This window comes from Centropristis striata, chromosome 8 (assembly GCF_030273125.1).
Source record: "Centropristis striata isolate RG_2023a ecotype Rhode Island chromosome 8, C.striata_1.0, whole genome shotgun sequence".
NCBI lineage: Eukaryota > Metazoa > Chordata > Actinopteri > Perciformes > Serranidae > Centropristis > Centropristis striata.
The window spans coordinates 35285511-35307343 of NC_081524.1; the positions used below are offsets into that span (position 1 = coordinate 35285511).

Genomic DNA, 21833 nt, shown 5'->3' on the forward strand with positions numbered 1-21833 from the left:
TATCACATATGTTATACTGAGCAGCCCAATTGGCTTTATTGGCTTTATTGGTTTGCTTTGCTCAGCATCAATTTTCCAGTTGAGAAGAGAGAGGCAATTCTTCACTGTAAAACCAACTTGTTGTTTCAACTAAAATACTTGAGTGTCGATGCTGCGAAAGAATTTTATGTCAAGACAACGTAGACAATGGATGAATCTTGCTATTTGACTCAATATTTTAAGTTAAAATGACTTTTTGCACAAATCTTTGTTGTATTGAAAAGGAAAAATTAGTTATAATATCAAACAAGCAACATTGGGTTTTACAGTGTTCTTCTTATTCATTCACAGGCTAAACTCAAATTTTCCCAAAGTTTCAAGTCCCAAGTCAAGGATTAGAACTACAATCATAAACTCTAACCCCTGGGTTGTCACCACCGCCATAGAGAATTGAACTATAGCTCCCCAGGAGAAGATGATGAAATAGCAGAAGGAAAGAGACAGAAAAGTCCAACAGGAAAAGAGAGCGTGAAATCAAAATCCTGTTGCTTTGATACCTTTGTCATCACCATAGATGGTCAATTAGACTAAACAGTATCTGCCTTACAGAACAGGATGTGACAAGAGAGTCAGAGAGAGAGAAAATAGGACACATTTGTTGCAGTGTTGACAGATGTGGAGACATGGAAGGACAAAAAAAAAACTCACCAAGAACATTTGACACAAGAAATGTGACATCAGCCTTTCACCAATCTGACTGTGAATTCATCCTCACATGCCCCCCATGCTTCTTCCATTCCTGCATTCCCTGACCACTTGTTCCTATCAAAGGAGGGTAATTTTGTTTTTGTCTACATCTTTTCAATCTGCTTGTCAAGAAAAGAATTCACCCTCTGTGTGTCTCTCTCCTCCTCTTCCCAGCCTTGTCTGCTTGACATTTGCCCTATCTGTTGATATAATGTTTGTGCTGGTCCTCCACTGTGAAATGTAATTGGGCCAAAGCTCTCTTTTGATAGGCTGATTATTCTGCTTATGTTGCTGCTTTTGGATGAGTGAGACTGATAGAATGACAAGAAAGGGAATTGAAAATAATTTTAATACTAAAAAACAAAACTTTTATGGGTATGCTTGCTTTTTTTTTTTGATAGTCTACAGCAGGGGTGTCAAACTCTGGCGAGGCAATACCAAATTATTATATTATTATTGTAAATTAATGACATTGATGTGTTTTTTATTTGAAATTTGATTTTGCATGTCTGCACTATTTAGTTATATATTGTATGTTTATAAGCGTTGCTGGTTCCATATTTAATGTTAAAGCAAAACATGTTTGGTATATATTGAAAGGTTTATTTGTTCAATGTTGGACCGCGATTTTATTCAAGTTTTAAATTTTGGCCTATTGTGTATTTGAGTTTGACACCCCTGGTCTACAGTAAAGATGTTCTTGGGAATTCCATTTAAAGTGGGGACATTGCAGTTACATAATCATACATGTCTAAGTCTAAGTGTCTTGCTCTAATGTCCTTCCTGGTGGGTTGTCCAGCACCTTGTGGATGTATTTGTGAATGAGAGGCAAAATGTGTGAAGCGCTTTGACCACTAAGGTAGAAAGATATTCTGTAAGGGCAGTCCATTAACAATATATGGCTATGGCTTTTACACATCAGAGGTGTGAATAAATAAAAAAACACAAAATATAAAATACTCACCTGACAATATTTCAAATCAAAACTATTTATACTGACAGTGATGCAAATTTGAAGCAGTTGGGGAACATATTCATAATTCTGTATACATTTCTCATGCTTTTACTGTGAAAGGTAAGAAAGGAATTTTGGTGTGCGCTGCCTTTGTCAAGGTTGAAAGGAGTAATGAAGTTTGACATCTTGGTTCACACCATGGGACCTTTATGTTGTTGTGTTTTAATAACCCTCAGATGTACAATAGTATTCATTTTAAATATGTCCATTCTGCACAGTGTGGTTGGATGATGGATTTATTAACAGTGCAAAAGCTAAAAATGAAATTAAGTTGCTCATATTTGCATTCGGTGTGAAAGTGCTCATGTGAAAAAGAACACTTGTACACAACAAATGTATTGCAGATAATCACATGATATAAACTCCACGTAAAGGCCTTCAGACCAATGGCTCCATGGCACCCAATTGTTTGGATACTTAAAAAACAAGTGATGACGAGACTCTAGGCACTCTAGACAACAACAATGTTGTTATTACACTTTGGTTTTAGAACAGATTAAACTGGCAAAATATATTGAGTTAATAGGGGGCTATTAATTGTCCATCAAAAAAAGTTTGGTTCTGGTTCTGAGGGGCAGGGACCTGATTTGGCATCCAGAGGGTACAAGGTTATATTAGCTGCTGAGGGTGTGTGTGTGGTGTCTTCAGTGATTTTGCTGCTTAACTGACCTAATTTATCATGAAGTTCAAATAAACTTTGTGGACGTTTATAATTAACCAGCATTTTAAATTTTAGAACCCCTCGACTATGAACTGCAGCACATCTATCTGCTCCAAAACATGAAACCTAACATAAAATATAAAGTAATCTTTAAGGCTTTGGCTTCAGTTCCTCTATGCTTTCACTGGCAAATTAATATTTGGCAAACAAATGACAAATTTAAAAGTGAAGCCTATTTTATGGTCTTCATGTGAAAGTACCTCACACATTAGAGGGAATGTGGACCACTGAAGTGATGGCTGTGCCTTTTAGTGAGTATCATTTAAGCCAAATCATATACATAATGGATTATTCCTACTAAATTATGAAGCATAACACCTGCCACACTGTGATGTTGGCAGTGTTGCTTTGTACTTCAGAAACCAGAGTGATGCTTGTTGAAAGACCTGGTTCTCAACCAGAGCATTATGATAGTCTGGTGGAAAAACGTGTTCAAATTAGAAAGAAAATTAATAAAACGAAAGAATTGAAACAGTATAAGTGAGTTTATCATAGCCTGTGGTATCTGTATCCCCTTTTCAAGCAAAGCCTGTGGGTTTAATGTGTATCTCTCACACACACACAGGTCACAGATGTCCTAGCTCCTTATCACGGTTTTAGCACTGAGGCAGATCAGTGGTTTCTGTCAACTAACACTCGACCCTTGATGATAGCACAACAGGGCATGGATATCTGTATTGTGCGTGTGCATGGCAAGAGTTTATCTGTTTCCTCTTCCTGCTCTCTATCATCCAGTCACATTCCAAAGCCATGACCTCCCCTTTCATTCCCAAACAGGCTTTATGTCTCTATTTGTTGTCCCTCCTCTGTTTTATTCAGCGCTTTCCTCTTTCTATCTTATACTTTGCTATAGGAGCTTGATATCACTGGAAGTGAAGCTTGTCGACGATCCCAAATTCTCCCTCTTACAGCCCAGTTTCTCTCAAGGTCAAAAGCCATCTCTCGACTATTCCTGCAACATTTTTCACAAGTGTCAGATGTCACATTCACGTGTTCAGCATCTCAGTCTCACCTCCTGAAAGGCGGACTCTTTCGAGATGGAGGGTGATGATTTTCCCCATCAAACATTACCCTTCAGAAGAGGGCACTCAGCACCACTTACTGAATTCTTCACAAAGAAAACACACACACAAACACGCGCCTGCATAATCCCTCTTTACACGCCCCCCTGTGTAGTACGTCTTTGTTTTTGCCTGTGTAAAATTACAGTTGTACAGGTGTCCAGCCGGCAAAGCAATGCTGACAGACAGGCATGCAAGAGGACAGCCAAGCACTTGTGTTCGCCACAAAGATCTTTCTTGTCTTACAACTGGCTGTCCTGCCCAGCATGTGGCTTTAGTTACAAATACCCTCTCTTCTAGCAGGAGCCCCCTTCATCTCCCTGTGGAACAAGGAGAAGGACGATGGAAGGTGCTTTCCAAGATGAGCGGCAAAGTGGCTTCCTCTTTCAAAGGGCCGTGGATGTACATGGCTCATGGATTCCTGTGTTAGCTGTGAGATAGCGTGGCACCTGGAGAGGCCAGACAGGAAGAAAGGACAAGAGACCAGAGGAGAGAGATGAGAAAAAAAACAGAGAGAAGCCGCTTAGATTTGATGCCAGAGAAGGGACCAGCAGCTCTCTCCGATTTCAAATGTCCGTTGTGTGAAATTGCGGTTTCAAACACTAACAATCTGACTCAACCCCCCCACTCATCGTGCTCTCATCATCAGCATATCATGAAATGTGTAGATTAGTGCTCTCACAAAAGCATCCTGCACAGAGAGGCGTATTGTGAATTCTGCTTTTACCTGTTGGACAAAATCCCCTCTCTGGAATAAACCTACAGTATTATACATTTTGTTTGAGCCTTTTTTTATCTTAGAAAAAAAAGTGTTTTCTCCTTGAGCCAAATGTAAAACCAAAATTCATTTGTCTATATCGCATACAAAGACAAATGAGACAAAAGGAAACGTCTTTGTTCTTGAAGCTTGGGACAGCGGTAAAACAAAGGGCCTTTGGTGATTGACACATCCAGAGAGTCCCCTGCCAATCTTGCACACAATCCATTTCCTCAAGCCAAAGTGTTCTCTTTGTGTGTTGAATATGTTTTGGAACATGCCGGCCATTGATTGACATGGGCGCAGGGGCTGGTAAAACATTACTGTGGTGTGAAGCAAACAACAGTCCGTCTGTCACACTGCCTCAGATGTTTGGCCTGGGGGGGTATTGGTATAATAGTGGTGCAAAAATCTGGACATTCTCTCTTTTGCCCCCGTTCTCTCTCCTTCCTTTCCTTTAACTCATTCATGCTGGATTCCTATTTATATTTTTGACCTTAATTTACCTTATGACTCTCAACCAGGTCTTCTGGCTGCCTGCACTGACATCTGATGTATGTCTTTTGCTCACTTTTTTATGTTTCAGCATTCACACATTTGGTTTTCATATTTCCTTCATGGTTAATTTTCGTGAGCTGATTTGGCCAAGAAGATGCTTTGGTTTTGGATTTGGATTTTAAAGCACATTGGCAGAGATGGCGGCCACCCAAAGTGCTAGCCATTACTCACATGCATCTTGAGAAGTGGAATTATACCAGCTCCTCCGATCACTTTTCCTAAACAATCGAAAATTTGCAATAGATGCAACCTCTTATTCTCATGCATCCACATGTTTAGGGGCCTTCCTTGCAACACTGAAACAGAGATTCTCTGCTGGGCATGTTGCATGAATCTGTTTAGAAGAATTGACACGAACAGTTAATTGGTTGTCCTTTGGCTCAATAACAGCCATTCCATTACATGTTGTGCAAGTCTAAAAATCTATTTGGATAGTATGCAACTTTTTGCAATAATTCACTCCAATTGCCTGCCCTCTTCTAGCCAATTGGCATGAAAACAAGCGCACACCTTCTCATAAACATGACCTCCATGCCAAAATGTCAGCCTCCTCGGGCACAAACTGTGGCTGCAAGGGGAAATTTTTGTGGATGAACCAACAAACAAACGGACCAATGGTTGCAACCTATATAGCTGCTGGTCACTGCTAAATCATCTTGTGGCATCTTTAACCCATAAGAACCCAGACCCAGTTATCCATAAATTAAAGTTATGGGGGATATATCACAGACCAAGTGAACCACGCAGAACATATTTATGATTTGTCTTTTTTTTTTTTTTGTAATTTTGTGTCTTTTTTAAGTAATTTAGTGTTTTTTCAGTAATTTAGTGTCTTTTTTTGGTCATTTTGTGTCTCTTTTTTAGTAATTTTGTGTCTTTTTTAAGAAATTTAGCTTTTTCTGTCATTTTGTGTCCTTTTTTTTGTAATCTTGTGTCTTTTTTGGTCATTTTGTGTCTTTTTAAGTCATTTTGTCCGTCGTTTTTGTGTCTTTTTTAAGTAATTTAGATTTTTTGGTCATTTTGATACTGCCTCCAGCGGCCCCCAGGTAATTTGAGTTTGAGACCCCTGTCCTAGAATATTTAAAGTGTTTGTTACATGGGTGTCACCGTGGGTTCTTATGGGTTAATAATGATCACCACAGTGATGTTGATAAAACCACAGTGATGTGGATAAATACTATGTACAACGATGATAGTGACGTATTCATACTTGTTTAGGATATTGAAACTTCCTTTTCCCCCTTCAAACAGTTGGAAGGCATAGTAGTGACACCCAGTGCGAGTCACCACCTTGCACCTTTCTCTTTCAAAAATGAAAACAATAGAAAAAATGCTGTATATATAAAATGACCTGGTACTTGTGTATTTCCAAAATGTCATATGGATTGATTCAACACTGGCATTACAATTTTAATCAGCGGTGTAGAACCAGGTGTTAAAACGCATGCGGCAGCCCTCCGGGCCATAAGAAATTGGACAAGGCACCAGGAAATTGTGTCTCCTCCAGAAACAAGTGTTTTGTGATTGTTTACCCCATGTCTTTAAATTGCATTTCTTCCTTTTTAATTTAAGCACCTCAGCTATGGGATTGAAGGAGGGAAGGGGCTGTAGGAGGAATGGGGGGAACCTTTTCCACTATTTTTTTCCTCTTTTTTTATCCCTCCATCTTCTCCAGTATTAACCCTGTCTGATGTGATTCCTGTCAAATGCAAATGTCACGACCTGATATGGTCAGCCCACAGGGCACTTTGACTACATGTTCCACACCCAAATTAAAATATGAATTCGAATGGTGTGTGTGTGTGTGTGTGTGTGTGTGTGTGTGTGTGTGTGTGTGTGTGTGTGTGTGTGTGTGTGTGTGTCTGAGCCTGCAAAATGTGCATGCCGCGTGTTTGTGCACATGTGTACGTTTGACTCGGTGTTCTTGACACACTTGCAATTACAAAAACCATAAGCAAAAACATGATTGCTGAGAAGACAGGGAGAAATCAAGTGTGATAAATAAAGTACAGCCTCTAAAATACAGCAGCTTTGTTCACACTGCATGCTTGAGTACCTACTGTATATGAACATGTAGTCCAATCAATAGGTTTGTGAATGGGGGACTTTAGAAACTGCTGTGCACGCACAAATCAGCTTGTAAACAGTAGAGTAAAGGACTGTAGTAAAGATACTACATGCTGCTTTTTCTTTCTCTTCAAAAAACTTTTGTTTACAAAGAGTCATACTTTCTAGATCTATAGTACTTCAGTATAATGAGCACTTCATCATATATTTTACTAGTTCATTACTATTTCAGGGCCACAATCAAGGCCCCCTGTGTCTCAGTGTGTAATTTTTCCACTGAATTATTATTATTTTTTTGTTTTTACCTTTATTCTCATCTGTTTTTATACTTGTTTTTATCCTGGTATACTGTAAAATCTGCATCATTGTAAAAGATGCAAATAAAGGTTAATAAAGGAAAGGGTATTAATAACAGACCACAATTGTTGTGGAGTGGGTAAAAATGTACTGAAAAGTGGAGTGTATGGTCCAGAAGAACTGTACTTGTGTGTGTGCATGCATGTGAGTGTTGGAACATATGAGTGAGTGAGTGCAATGTCCCACTTATTATTTTTTACTTTTTTATTTTATTAATTCTGAAGCCTAGCACACCTGACTGTACTATGAGCTTTTCACCACTAGAGGGAAGCATTTAATCAGTTATGAGGAGCCATTAAATTGATACGAGATATAATACTAATGTAAGTTATGACAAAGGGTATCAGGCCTCTGTAAGAGATGAGTGCAACATTTTCAAGCGTCCTAAGGACTATTTATAGTATAATAATTAATCGGCCTTCCATAGGTTTAAAACCATAGTGCTGAATGCATCGATATTTTCACGTAGTCTACACACATTTGCTGTGAAATTTACCTGCAATATATCAAAGTCAAATGCCTAAATACTTTTTTGACTTATTTATTTCTCCTTTTTTAGTTTAGAGGTTTCATTTAATTTTTTTTGTGGTTTTCACAAAGGCTATAACCTCAACACTCAATATAGGCCCATTCTGTTGTCCACATAACTTAACTCAATTAAAGTGATATGCATTTGTATTAATTCAGATACAAATAAGCTAAGCTTTTAGACTATATTAACCTCTGATATCCTTTGGACAGACTGTATATTGCCCTGTGTGAATAAATGATAGTGATAATGATAATAATAGGCTGTTGCCTTCATGCATCAGTATACAATTTACAGTTCCCACAATTATGCAACAATGACATATAAATCATCTCTAAATATATATCAGTTATAAATATAATAGTGTCAATGTGTCATGTCATATCTGGCTGTTGTGAGTCATTTCACAGAGTCAGTGACTGCACTCAGAGCATCACACCCACTCAGTTTACTTATGAGTATGCATGCATGCACACGCACACAGACACACATTCACACATTCACACACTAAGGACAGATATAGCACTAATAAACACCAACTTTTAGGACGCCCACTCTTCTGCTACATGAAGAGCTGGACACCAATTCTAGTCCACTATTAGGTTCGACCTTTCCTTTTGTTCAATGCAAAGCAGGTGGTACTGCCTCCTCATTTGTAGCCTTAGCTAGCACTGTGCTCCATGGATGGATGGATAGATGGATGGATGGATGGATTTCCATTGAGACAATAAAGTTTATTTTAATCCAAACTTTATTTTTATAACAGTTAAAACTTCACACAGCAAGGGCCTAACAGTCCTTTTTTTAAAGTATGTTTTTATCATAATTTTTTTCAATATCGGGTTTGTAAAGGTGTTTATTTTACAGACATTGTACGCTCAGTGGCAGTTCTACACAGGGGCCACTGCCCCTGTGAAGAAGCCCTTGGCTCCTGCTGTGGCTCGTCAAAATAATGATCGATTTAAAAAGATGAACGACAGAACAATTCTTACCTATTTTTTGTTCAAACAATATCTAATTGTACACAAAAGGAACCCAGAATGTGTACATTATATTACAGTAAAATTGGTCTAGAATCGCCACTGTGTACGCTTATGTAAGCTTTTGTGTATGAGTTGTTAATATTTTGTCCATTCCTTCCGCCAGTAGTAGGGAGGTATTGCAAATCATAACACTTTTAAAATAATCACCTAAGTCATTTTTTGTCAAAATTGTTTTTTTGCCAAAATCATTTCCTCATGATGCCGGCCACCTATGATAAAATCACCTACATCCTCAATTGGTCAGATCAAGTGATTTTACCCCTTTAAGATAATGGCCTATGTCAAGTGTGTGACTTAAGCGGAATATTATGCCTAAGTCAAAATAAAATGTGACTTAGGCAATTTTTTGAACATGCCTTTGTGACTTAAGCGAGATATGGTCACACTTTATTTTGAAGGTGTCTATATAAGAGTGACATGAGCGTGTCATAAACATGACATGGGATGTGTCATGAACATTAATGACACTTTGAAGTAACATTAATGCTCATGATACTTGTCATGTCATGTTTCTGACAGGCTTGTGTGACTCTTATGTAGACACCTTCAAAATAAAGTGTTACCATATCTTGCTTAAGTCACAAAGACATGTTAAAAAATTGCCTATATCATTTATTTCTCTTAAGTTACATAATTTACACACAGTGTTATTACTATGCCAATAGCCATCCTTTGTTACATCCTTTTTTAGTGAAATGATCAATAAATGTCATATGTTACACTTTTGGTGAAGTTTTTTGTGTTTCCTGCAAAACTTGAAAAAAATGAGTTAGGCGATTATTTTAACAGGGTGACGTTGGGATGTTGTAACTTTAAAATTACGATATTTTGAGCGGTTTTGAAGGCAGCATCAAATCGTTCTAGGCACAATGATAAGAAGGATGTGCTGCGCATGCGCCCTGTCAGAAGAGCGGAATCGTGGCTCCGTTAGCATCCAAAGCTAGCGGACTGGTTGGGGGAACACACGGTGTGGAGGAAGGCGTCCTGCGCACTGTAGGCAGAGATATATCAGCGACTTCAAATATCCCCAGCTAATCCTTGAGCTAACCATTATCCCTCCATGCTGTCCGAGGGAGGAAGATAACAGTAATAACCCTGCACTGCCACCTGAATTAGCCACCGTGCGAGACTGATAAGGGAAACTGCGTTTTGCGTGAGGAGTCAACCTTTCAAGCAGAATCAGTTTTCTGTTTGGAATATTAGGAATATAGCTGCAACCTCGACCAACGTGACTTATTGTTTGTGAGAATGAGGTTACCGAGTAACAGACATTGTGCGATGGAAGGAGACGGAAAGAAGATGGACCAAGCTCCTCCGTTCAGAAACCCTTTTGTGCACGTCTTGAAATTCACCCCTCTGGAAAAGGCAAAGGTAACGTTTTGTTTACAGGCAAATGCTTCTCTCCTGTACAGATATGTTAACATGTTGCTGTAGCAGTTTGCAGAACATTAACACTTCAGTGCGACACAGTGGAGAGGCTGTCACCATCATTTAACTTGGCAGTTTTTCCTCATTGCATGTAGTCAGCTGAGCTAGTGTTAGCTAGCCAGCTAGCAGTAGCCACATACATGTTGCTTTCTCCATCCTGCCTTGTTGCCTTCTGTCTTGGTGTTATGCTGGTGAAAAGGGCTGATCGTATTTAAAAAAAAAATAAAAATAAACGCTTAGCTGCAGCAACAGCATGCATTTAACGCGAGTATTTAAAACAAAAAAATCCCAACACCTCTCACCCAGGAATCCGCTAACAACCCACTAGAATGAAATACAGCTATTTAAGCATGGCCGCCTGTCCAGGATGGGCCTAGCTTGTTGCTCTTTAACTGTTGTCATAGCTATCGCAAATGAGCATGCAATGTGGTAGCTTTTACCAAGCTTTGATTTAATTTTCAATATGCCATTTATTGCAAGCCGCCGTATTTGCTTCCCTTGCATTTTTTCCCATGCTTTGTTGGTTATCAGTGCCTCCCATTCAACCATCAACCAACACGTGTGTATGTGGAGAATGGGATGGAGAACTGACAGTCATGTTTGTTTTTATCCCCACCATAACTTAAATATATTTCCCTAGTTGTTGCACGTTTAGCCCTTAGTCGCCCCATAGTTGTTGTTGTTTTTTTTTGCAATTTTGCAGCATAGAGCAGATGCAACCCAGCAATTCGTCGTTGATGTTGATAATCAGATTTAGAGCTTCAATGCTTTTCTGCAGAGGGAGATGACTTGTAGGCAGAAACCAATTTTATAATTTTGAGTTTCAGTGCTAAAAAAAACAAAACATGAAAATGTAAGTAGGATGCAACCTGCTGCAGAAAAAAGACTTATTTAAGATTGTTTTTTTTTTTATCTGATTGATATTGCACACTTGAAAGTTACATTTTGGTTTCTCCTGCAAATGTTGCAACATGTTGCATTAGATGAAGGAAACCTCCACTCATCATGTATTCTTGTGAGCATTATCTTGCTCTTTCAAACTGGGGCTACTTAAATTTGGAGGCACACGAGGAGCCCTTTGTAGTTCACCTCGTATGATCTCTTTGAACAGCTTAAATTGTGAGGGAAGAGTGTGTCTCAACTCTGAGCCATGGGTAAGCATTACTTAGTGTATTGAATTATAAATCCTGGTTCAATGAAACTTACATTTGTACAGCAACATATGGGTTCCGATGAGTATTTATTTTTTTTGCATTGAGTCCATGGGCTTTTGAAGCTATATATGCTACTACTTCTTATTGTATTTGAGTGTGTAGTACATTCACGCTAGAGAAAGTGAAACCAGAATGAGTATAATTAAATATACCTGCATGCTTTCTAAAATAGTTTGAGGTGAGTGCATTGTCTCGCTCTAAAAATAAAAAATAAATGAATGTAATAAATCTTGGCAAAACCAGTTTGCTTTCTCTTTAAAAAGCTTCCAGATTTGAAATTGGAATCAGCTTTTCAAAGTTGCAGTTTGATTGATTTCCAACTGAACATATTGTATTATTTTTTTCCTGTAAGCACAGAACAATATCACATTATTTCTTGTGTCTATTACCTGTCTGATGGTTACCATAAAGATTACTACATACTGTTTACTGTAGAGTGTTAGTAAACAGTGTGGAATTGGGACACAGCTGTGAGGTATTTTCAGTAACAAAGTTCAGTCCAATGGGAGAGCCTCAGTTTTATGAATGGCGCTCCTCTGGCATAGCAGGCATACGCCAGTATCTTGTTACAAGTAAGAATAGTGACCTAGGGAGGTTCACACACAGTTCTTTCCTTCTGGCTTTTTCAACAAAGGCAACAAGGAGAAAGGTATCATGTCAGGTGGATCAAAGCCAAGGGAATAGGCAGGTTTTCAGGTTTCTCCTGAAAGACTGACATAACCAATCAAGGAAATTATCAACAGAGCTATATTCTTAATTTGTTTGTTGACACCAGTTACAAAATCTACTGCTGTTTATTGTTTATTGGATCCCCATTAGTTGTCCCCATGGTGACAACTATTCTTCCTGGGGTCCCTAAAAAGCAAGACACATAACTGTAACATTCACATGCATCATGCATACACAGTACAAGTATATACATACATACATAGTACAAGCACCTACACATACATACTCACACATATACACAGACACATTCAGAGATCAGTAGTGCTGTAAAAGCTTGTTCACTCTGATTATATAGTGTGTGCAAATTACAGTTACAATTGCAGATAAATGCAACAGAGCTTTTTTTTTACTCCTGAAGTACTCTTACACATATTGTAACTGTACATTAAATACATTAAAGTTACATAAAAGTGGTTTCCTGTAAACCCTAATTGCTGAAGCAAAAGTGGGTCATGAAATGATGGAAATTAGTTTCCTCATCCGTCCTAGTTGTTCTGATGGAACTAAGAACTGTTTCCAGCATGTTGCACTGGTCTTGCTTTTGCATCCGCTGCAACATGAGGAAGACGTAATCTGAACTGAAACACTGACTGGAGGAAAAAAAGTGATAGTTCTGCCTTCCAGTTGTCTAGCAGACAGACAGACGAATCCACCAAATAATTTCATGAGTTCAAAGCAAAAAGGGATTCTTGTATGTGTGCCTTATCTGTTGTAAAAATGATGGTGCTGTGTGACAGACTGTCTTTGAATGGCATGAGATGACTCAAGATTGTTTCACCAGCTATTCAGTTACTGTAATGAAACCTTGGCCAGCGATATAAAACACTGTCCCCAAATTATAATTGCATTGTATTTGTAAGATCCTCCACACTCTCCACTATGATCCGACACCATAACCGATACCAATAGAGTACTTAATTTGTTAACTTTTTTTACTACTGACGACTACTACTTCTACTTCATTAGATACCAATCATGTGAATAGAAGCTTTTGGTTGCATAAATGCCATCACCACTCCTCCTCATCATCCAAAAAGGTTTCATACAAATGCATTACATCATGAACTGACAAATCGGTCAAATACATTACAGTTGACTTCTCCACAGCACAGACTGTATAGGTCAAAGTTACCGCTGTAGTGGGCGAATCACATGTTGCATTAAATCGAAAAATGCTTGCAGTGATTGAAAACCATTCAAAAAGTAATTTCTTCATGATCTGAGTACAGAAAGAATTGGCAGGTAGGGACCATTTGACTTGAGAAGCTTCAACACTTCTACCCTCCAGATTATATTAGGAACACAGAGTTTTGTTGGATTAATCCATGCCATGAAAGTTTGCTTGGTTTTTAGATCATGAAGCTACATTACTTCCTGTAAGGACAAAGGCCAGAAAGCTAATAGGCTGTACTTGAATTAAAAACGATCCAGTTTGTAACAAGCCAAATTGGCATTATTGCTCACAGTGCATGAGTCTGTGTGCATTCGACCTTGAGAGGAGTTGGAGGCTTCTATGCTAATCTGTGAATTTTAGTTCTTTCTGTCACATAGAGGGGAAACTACACAGAAAAGAGGATATAGGTGATAAGTAGGATATGTCTGACTAACGGGCACATTAGTCAGTTGACCCAAATCTTAGAGAAACTGTGAAGACTTTGAGATTCTCATTAGTAGGCATACAGTAATTCAGTAGCCTGACCTTTCAATCCATATAAAGATGCTCTTGCAGTTTTGCACCTTGATGAGCTAATTAATTGATCTCCAGAGTTGATTGTCATTGACCTAATGTGAGAACATATTGCAGTGTTTTTGTTACCAATTTAGGTGTATCAGCAAACATTCCAGTCCTAATCTAGCCTTAAAGCCCAAAAGTTGGCAATGTGTCAGAGGGCAAGCTACAAATGTTAGAGTTGATTTAATTCCCAGCTTAGGTTAGACAAGCCTAATTTACATTCCTTGTGCGATTTATTGGGGAACCCCACAAAGACGTAAATCTGTTTTGATCCTACCAAAGCAGCAATGAGTCAATAGCTTATCCCCACACCATATAGATCAGTATTTATATGCACTGGCATCAGAATTGGGCAACTGATGCGTTCCTCAAAAGAGTCGTCATACATATTTATCAGACACAATTTTAAGGCCCAGTTTGCTCAGCTTAAAGCCCAGGGTGAAAAGGGGTATTGCTCGTCATTGAGATCTGAGGGTGTGCTGTTATTTTTTCAATTTCTTGTTTATATGTGCTACTAACGCACAGAACAACCTTCCAATGAATCTGTGAAACTAAACCCTGTCATGCAACCTCTCCATGACCTTAAACCTCAAAAGCGTGAAGCGTCTGCATTCTGAAAACAGGAAGTGCATACACGTGTCTCGAGTAGAGACTCTCTACTACCAATTAGTTCAAGCTTTCTATCGGTTTTGGGTTTTTTTGGCTTCATTTTAAACAACTTCCTGTTACAGTGTAGATTAAGTCGAGAAAAGAAAATAAGACCTCATAGAAAGCATGATTTGTAGCCATTGGAACAGCAGAAAAAGTAGGATAAATGGCGACCAAACTAAAACTCTTGGTTTGATAAAGCAGTCGGAAATAAGTAATACACATAGTGTACTTGTGAAACTCAGTTGAAACAGATGCTCGTATCCACAAATAGGGTCTACTCTCATAACCCTTGGTTGCATATTAATAGTTAAAACGTGGCCTGGTTTCAACCTTACAGGGTCTTCTTCATCAGTGCAGAGATAACCACAACAGACTGGGAACATCTGGTTTACAATTGACTGCAGTTGCTGCTTTGCATATTGTTAGCAATACTGACAAATGGCTACACTATCAACATAGAGTGGAGTTCTGCTGTTTTAGACTAACCTGTGATTTTAATATAAAGAAGGCCAAGTTCATTTACAGTATTGTTCTAATGTAGGCTTAACTTGGCAGGTACAATTTAATTCCCAATTTGCAACATTCCACGAGAATGTTTATTTTGTTTTCACGTTCACTTTTAAGACCGTGACAAGCCTTTATTGCATGGTTTTAGAGATGCCTTTTAGTTCAATGCCTAAATTCACTCTAACCCCTAAAAATCTCTCTGCTTTTGTAGCATTGCCTTTATTTTAATTCCAAGTGACATTCATGCTTTCTCATGCTTTGGGTCTGAATAAATCTTTCAACAAATGCATTATACAGTGGCTCTCACGCATTCCTGGCAAGGCCCCTTTTATTATAAGAATAAAAAAGGTGCTGGTACTTAGTTGTTTGCTCGTTCTTAAGCAAAACTGTATACTTCAGGTTTGTATAAAAAGAAAACTATGTGTGGGAGATGCGTATAATTAATTCATGTGTCTTAAGAGGATCTTGGGAAAATAAACAGTTTGGAGGACTATGGAAATAGAGAGAATCTAGGGGTTGTGTTGCTGCAGTAACAATAGTAGAATTATTGTGTCATTTTGCTGCTCCCTTACCCAAAATTCACGCAAATTACATCTATAATGTAGATAATGCCATCATAATGTAGTGATGGTTGTTGCATAGACCAAAAGTATGTTTTGGGGGAAGAAAACGTGTTTTATGAGAATGACTGGTGCAGTCCTCTGTCAAAGCATTCCCTATCTTGCAATGTTAATATTCTGACTCATGATTTTTTTCAGGAACCTAACACCATATGAATGCAACACAATTTTTTTTGTATCCACTTTGTGATTCGGATCCTCTCCAAAATTTAATAGTTTCTTCCTTTGGCCCTGCTGCACCCTTCCACCAGGTTTCATGAAAATTGGACGAGTAGTTTTCCCATTATCCTGCTGACAGACAGACACGCAAGCCAAGCCTAAAACATGATCTAAAAGATTAAAAAAAAGTGTTACTATAAGACAAACTACTCTCCAGTTAGTCTTCAAATTGTGTTTGCCACTTATTGTCAGGTTGTTTAAAAAGCGAGCTTGAAATTGATTGATTTAAATTGGCCATACTGTCAGACAAGAACTCTCTCTGGATAAGATAGTGCTGATAGGCTTTATGCTCCCCAGTAGTGGCTGCTATCAGGACAAATGTTGACAGAAGATAAGCCCGACTATCAGGAACTCATAAAAAGCTGTAAAGTAAACAGTTACCACAAGACCCAAACACAAAAGATTTTTTTCAGAGCTTTCAATGATAAAGAACAATGAAAAACATATGCTCTATTTAGCATTTACATGATTAGAATGTATCTGGATAAATGAGGGACATATTGTGACCTGAGGGCAGATCCACCATCTGATTTAAATGTTCTAGTACATTTAGCACACACAGCTCTTCATGCAGGATAGGTGGTGTTTTGTATTGCTGGCCTGCCAATGACCACTTTGATCAGAGGCCATGCTGCAGGCCTGTATGCTCCCTCTCTCAACTACATGTCCTGTTTTTTATTTCTTTTACCAGATGCTTATAGTTAATTGCGCCTAATAAAACAAAGCCATCAGTAGATATGTTGCCATTCATTTATTTTTATGCACATTTGAAGTATCACATTAGAAAAGCTGAGTGGAAACAACATCTGATAAAAACCTCAACTGCACCAAAAGTTTTTATTCTTGCCCTAGGTCGTTTTTTGCAATTTTTGAAGAGCTGATTTGCTACATGGGATATGGAAACGCTTTTGCTGAATTAGTTCTGACAGCGTACATTAAACTCACATATCTGATCAGCTGTTCAGCTGTTGCCACCTTTCTAGATAATGCTTATTTGTCTTACTGGCAGGTTACAGCCATGCTGATGAAAGTACACTGTAGTCTAGTGTATTAGCTACAAAACCGGTTGATGGAAACACATTGATTCTATATTCTTTTTCGCAACGTTTTAAAGGTTTGCTTAAAATTTGCTTCACAATTGAATGGAAAGACATCAACTATCTTCTGATGGGCTTTCTTTTATTGTGCTTTTTTGAAGATGTGATACATTTAGCTATGTTCTTGCATTTTTCCACTGAACAAAAATTTTAACATGTCCAGTGTTTCACCTACCACCAATTAGAGTGGTGCCCGCTACAATTCTCCTCTGGAGGTGAGCACACTCCACACCACCAGCGGACAGAGAGCATGCATCTGAAATTATGTTGCCTCAATCACCTGAAAATCAAAAATATTGAAAGAAATGTTCCAAGTTACTTTTAAGGGAATCGTGGTGTTCATGCGAGCTGTAAACCTAGGGGAAACACTGATGTCTTTTAGAGTAAATAGCGGCTTTATACTGTGAAGACTAAAGTCAAGCTGAGACTGTAACAAGATGGTACCAAGATGACAACTGACAAAGGGTTTACTGTATAATTTGGGTCTGTTTCCTCAACCAATTCTCTTTTCCTCTGTCTCCCACAGATTGCATTAATGACAGTCACACTGTTCCCCATCCGTCTACTCATGGCTGCATTCATGATGCTGCTGGCTTGGCCTTTTGCCTTCCTGGCCTCAGTCGGGCGCTCGGAGACCACCGTCGAACCCCAGTGCCTCTGGAGGAGGTTGGTGCTTTGTAATACATTTATGTTCCCGCCTGTTTGAAGGTTGATTTTTATATTTCAGGAAGCACTATAATTAGTACAAACAAATAATTTACCTTTTCAGTATACATAGAACAGGGATGGGCAACTGGAGGCCCAGGGGCCGCATACAGCCCGCACCCTCACTTGAAGTGTCCCTCAGTACAACTACATGCATTTGAGCATGGAATCTTAAAAGTGCAGTGTAAAAATGCACAAAATTACTTCTTGCGATTAATGTTGGTCTGCTGTTCTTGCACTGAAAAAAAAAGAAATCACAGTGGTTATTTTTTATTTGCTTCAATCTTTTTGTATTCCTATTTATATGGTTATACATGCATTTGAGCATGAAATATGTTAAGTTACTGCACTGAAGGGCAGTGCCATTTCAAATATGTTTACAGTCTGTAAACATATTTAAAATGGCTGTTTCATCATATTTGGTTAAATGCACGGTCCTATATGTGGCCCTGTGGTAGTTTTGGATGAAAAATTGTGGCTCCCTCCAGCATTTAAGTTGCCCATCCCTGACATAGAAAATATCATGGCCCAAAAATGCTACTTCATCGGCCCATCTATTGATTAGTTAATTTAACAATCTGTTTCTAGTAGACCTTTACACCTGTGATTGTACAAATGCAACTATGACAAGGAAGCAGACATTTCTGGCATGTCAAAATTTGAGTTGAAGGTTAAAAATAAAATCACTTTAATAGTCAGCTTAACATATCTTTAAAATTTCCACTTCCCCACCCTCTGTCTCAGTGCTACATAGTGTCTGATTGTGTAAAATTCTGTCCAAAAAACTCCCACAGCAGCTACAGGTCTTCACTTCTTAAACACTTGATTCAAAAGAAAGACTAAAAATACAGCCTGAAAGGTTAATGAACATGCAGGTGAATAATGTGATATTTTTATAGTAGACCTGGGTATAGATGATGCTTTTAATTTGAATGTGTGGGTGGTTCAGTGAGAGAGGTCTTTTTTTTTTAGACCGAGTCAAGCTCAAGTGGGCAAGACAAGAGATGAGTAAATGACATTAGTTTTTTGTGTCATATAAATGACACAACAAAAAGATAGTTAGAAACCAAGTCGGAATAGTTAAGAATATAACTGTTTATGCTGTGTTGTTGGGCTTGAGCCAGCAGACCAATCTTCATCAACACTGAGTGAAGTTTATTTTTTCTCCATTGCAATTTTGCACATTTTTAAGTTATCAATGCCCCATGGTTCTTTTAAAACTAGCAGCTGCAATTGTCAGAGCCATTTCAGTGCTGATGCCAGCAATTTAAGGGCATTCTGAGTAAATCCAAGTTCCTGTCCAGGATGTCCATTGGTCTACAGTTTAGCTTGTGACTTAATTTGGCCACAAAGAAAGCAGAGCATCCAGTGAGGTAGAGGCAGAACTGAGTCAACAGGGTAACCACACTTGTCTTACAAATGCAGTGGAAAAGTGCCTCAGAGGCCGTTGGGCAGTGCTATTTCTCACGGTTAAACGGGTCTGTTTTCACTTTGTCAGTACTTACTGACTCTATTGATTTTTTTATACCACAAATTAACTCAAACAACCCAGCCATAAACGTCTATTCCAACTATGTCAAGGCATTGCATCTGTTTCACTATCCAGTGTAGGAGATCTGTCCCTCACATACGCATGTTCTTGCTTCCAGACTGGTGGACATAATCCTGAAGACCATCATGCGGGTCATGTGGTTTGCAGGTGGTTTCTGCAGTAACAATGGTAGAATTATTGTGTCATTTTGCTGCTCCCTTCCCCAAAATTCACTCAAATTATATCTATAATGTAGATAATGCCATCATAATGTAGTGATGGTTGTTGCATAGACCAAAAGTATGTTTTGGGGTAAGAAAACGTGTTTTATGAGAATGGCAGTCTGAGAGTGCAGTCCTCTGTCAAAGCATTCCCTATCTTGCAATGTTAATATTCTGACTCATGATTTTTTTCAGGAACCTAATTATTCCAACACCATATGAATGCAACAATTTTTTTTTGTATACACTTTGTGATTCGGATCCTCTCCAAAATGTAATAGTTTCTTCCTTTGGCCCTGCTACACCCTTCCACCAGGTTTCATGAAAATTGGACGAGTAGTTTTCCCATTATCCTGCTGACAGACAGACACGCAAGCCAAGCCTAAAACATGATCTAAAAGATTTTTTTTAAAAAGTGTTACTATAAGACAAACTACTCTCCAGTTAGTCTTCAAAATGTGTTTGCCACTTATTGTCAGGTTGTTTAAAAAGCTATTGATTTTTTTATACCACAAATTAACTCAAGCAACCCAGCCATAAACGTCTATTCCAACTATATCAAGTCATTGCATCTGTTTCACTATCCAGTGTAGGAGATCTGTCCCTCACACACGCATGTTCTTGCTTCCAGACTGGTGGACATAATCCTGAAGACCATCATGCGGGTCATGTGGTTTGCGGGCGGTTTCCATTGGATGACTGTGAAAGGGCGAAGGGCATTGCCTGCAGAAGCACCCATCCTCACCCTGGCACCCCACTCGTCTTACTTTGATGCCATCCCTGTCACAATGACAATGGCCTCAATTGTCATGAAGGCCGAGAGCAAGGATATACCTCTCTGGGGCAGTAAGTGATCTCATTCTTCATGACAGCATTACAGAATCTGTTTGAACCAAGCACAGTATCTCTATGTATCTCTGTGCTCTGTGCACAATTATTACCCAAACCTCATATATTCACATTCTAGAGAAGGTTCAGTAAACGGTATGCACTTGTGTTGTAATGTACTGTTTTGTAAAGGGCTGGTTCATAACAGTTTGCATGATGCTGCTGATGTTTCAGTAGACTGGGGTTGCCTAATCTACTTTGCAGAATTTCTTTTGTTGTTTTTGAGCTGAAGCCAAGAACCGCTTGGCAAATGTTCACAGTAGTGACATACCAGGAAATGTGTAAACACAAAGAATACACATGTGTTGCTGTAGTGGAAGCGGTAGTTTTTTTCCAAAAGTAAGACCCGTTGACCTCATCTCTGACTCAGCAAGTTATTCTGTAAATTCTTATGACTTTTCACCCTCCTCCAGTATTGTTACATAGTCCTAATGGGGTTGTTAAACTCCCAGTATCTTCACGGTATGAGGAAGCCGAAATTATTGTATTTCTCTGGATAAATGATTACACCGATCGGGAAAGAAAATAACCCAATCGTAACCCACAACATCCCCAAAAAACGAAATGCTATGGATTAAATGATTAAAGGTTAACTCATCAGACAAAATAACCAATAATAACAAAGAATGATTTTATGGGGGATGGAACCTTGCAGTCTTCACATATTTTAACTCTGACTCAGTTCCTACAATATTTAATGTTACAGAATATAGTATCTCAAATAAAATCATCCACCTGCTGTTGCTGCCACTAAACAGGTGAAGGAAGACTTAATTGTGACGACTATCCAACATGGTCTCACAGAAATCCGTGAAATAGCCACGGATTTCGCTTAACTCACGGAATCGCTCAAATTTCCGTGAAACTGACACAGATTTCGCTACAATGCAAGTTAATGACAGTCATATCCCATGGCTATTCCAACATACAAAGTGATTATGTACATTCACTGAGTGAATATTTAGAAAATAAAACATATATTTCTCGCTAGAAATGTGATCAAAATCCATTTTTATGCAGAAACTAAGTCAAAATATTGATTTTTCACTAAAAATGAGAGAACTGTCCGCCATGTTTTTTGTTCTGACCGCTGGGACCTTGAAAGTCACGTGACTTGGAACAAACCAATAGCCACGGGATATGACTGTCATTAACTTGCATTGTAGCGAAATCCGTGTCAGTTTCACGGAAATTTGAGCGATTCCGTGGCTATTCCACGGATTTTGAGTTAAGCGAAATCCGTGGGTATTTCACGGATTTCTGTGAGACCAGGTTCCGACTATCAGTTGTTGTCCTATCACCACTGCCAGTGATGTATCCCTCTGAGTAGCACCACCATTCATAAAGCTAACTGGAGTTTTCATCTATGTACCACTTGAGGCCACATACAAAGATCAAGTAACCTTGCAGTCAGTGCACACACTAGTGTAACAGCAGAGCCTATTAACTAGCTTGCA

General features: G+C 38.7%; 1 protein-coding gene across 1 annotated transcript in view; it reads left to right on the forward strand.

The window, feature by feature from the left end:
• The first annotated feature begins 9762 nt into the window (after positions 1 to 9762).
• The window catches only part of LOC131976294 (lysophosphatidylcholine acyltransferase 1), a 31579-nt gene continuing 19508 nt past the window's right edge, over positions 9763 to 21833 (forward strand). Inside the window, exons 1-3 of the mRNA XM_059339252.1 lie at positions 9763 to 10205; positions 17558 to 17697; positions 20120 to 20334. Coding sequence (XP_059195235.1) covers positions 10083 to 10205; positions 17558 to 17697; positions 20120 to 20334 — 478 coding nt within the window. The 5' untranslated portion in view covers positions 9763 to 10082. The remainder of the gene's footprint in view (positions 10206 to 17557; positions 17698 to 20119; positions 20335 to 21833) is intronic.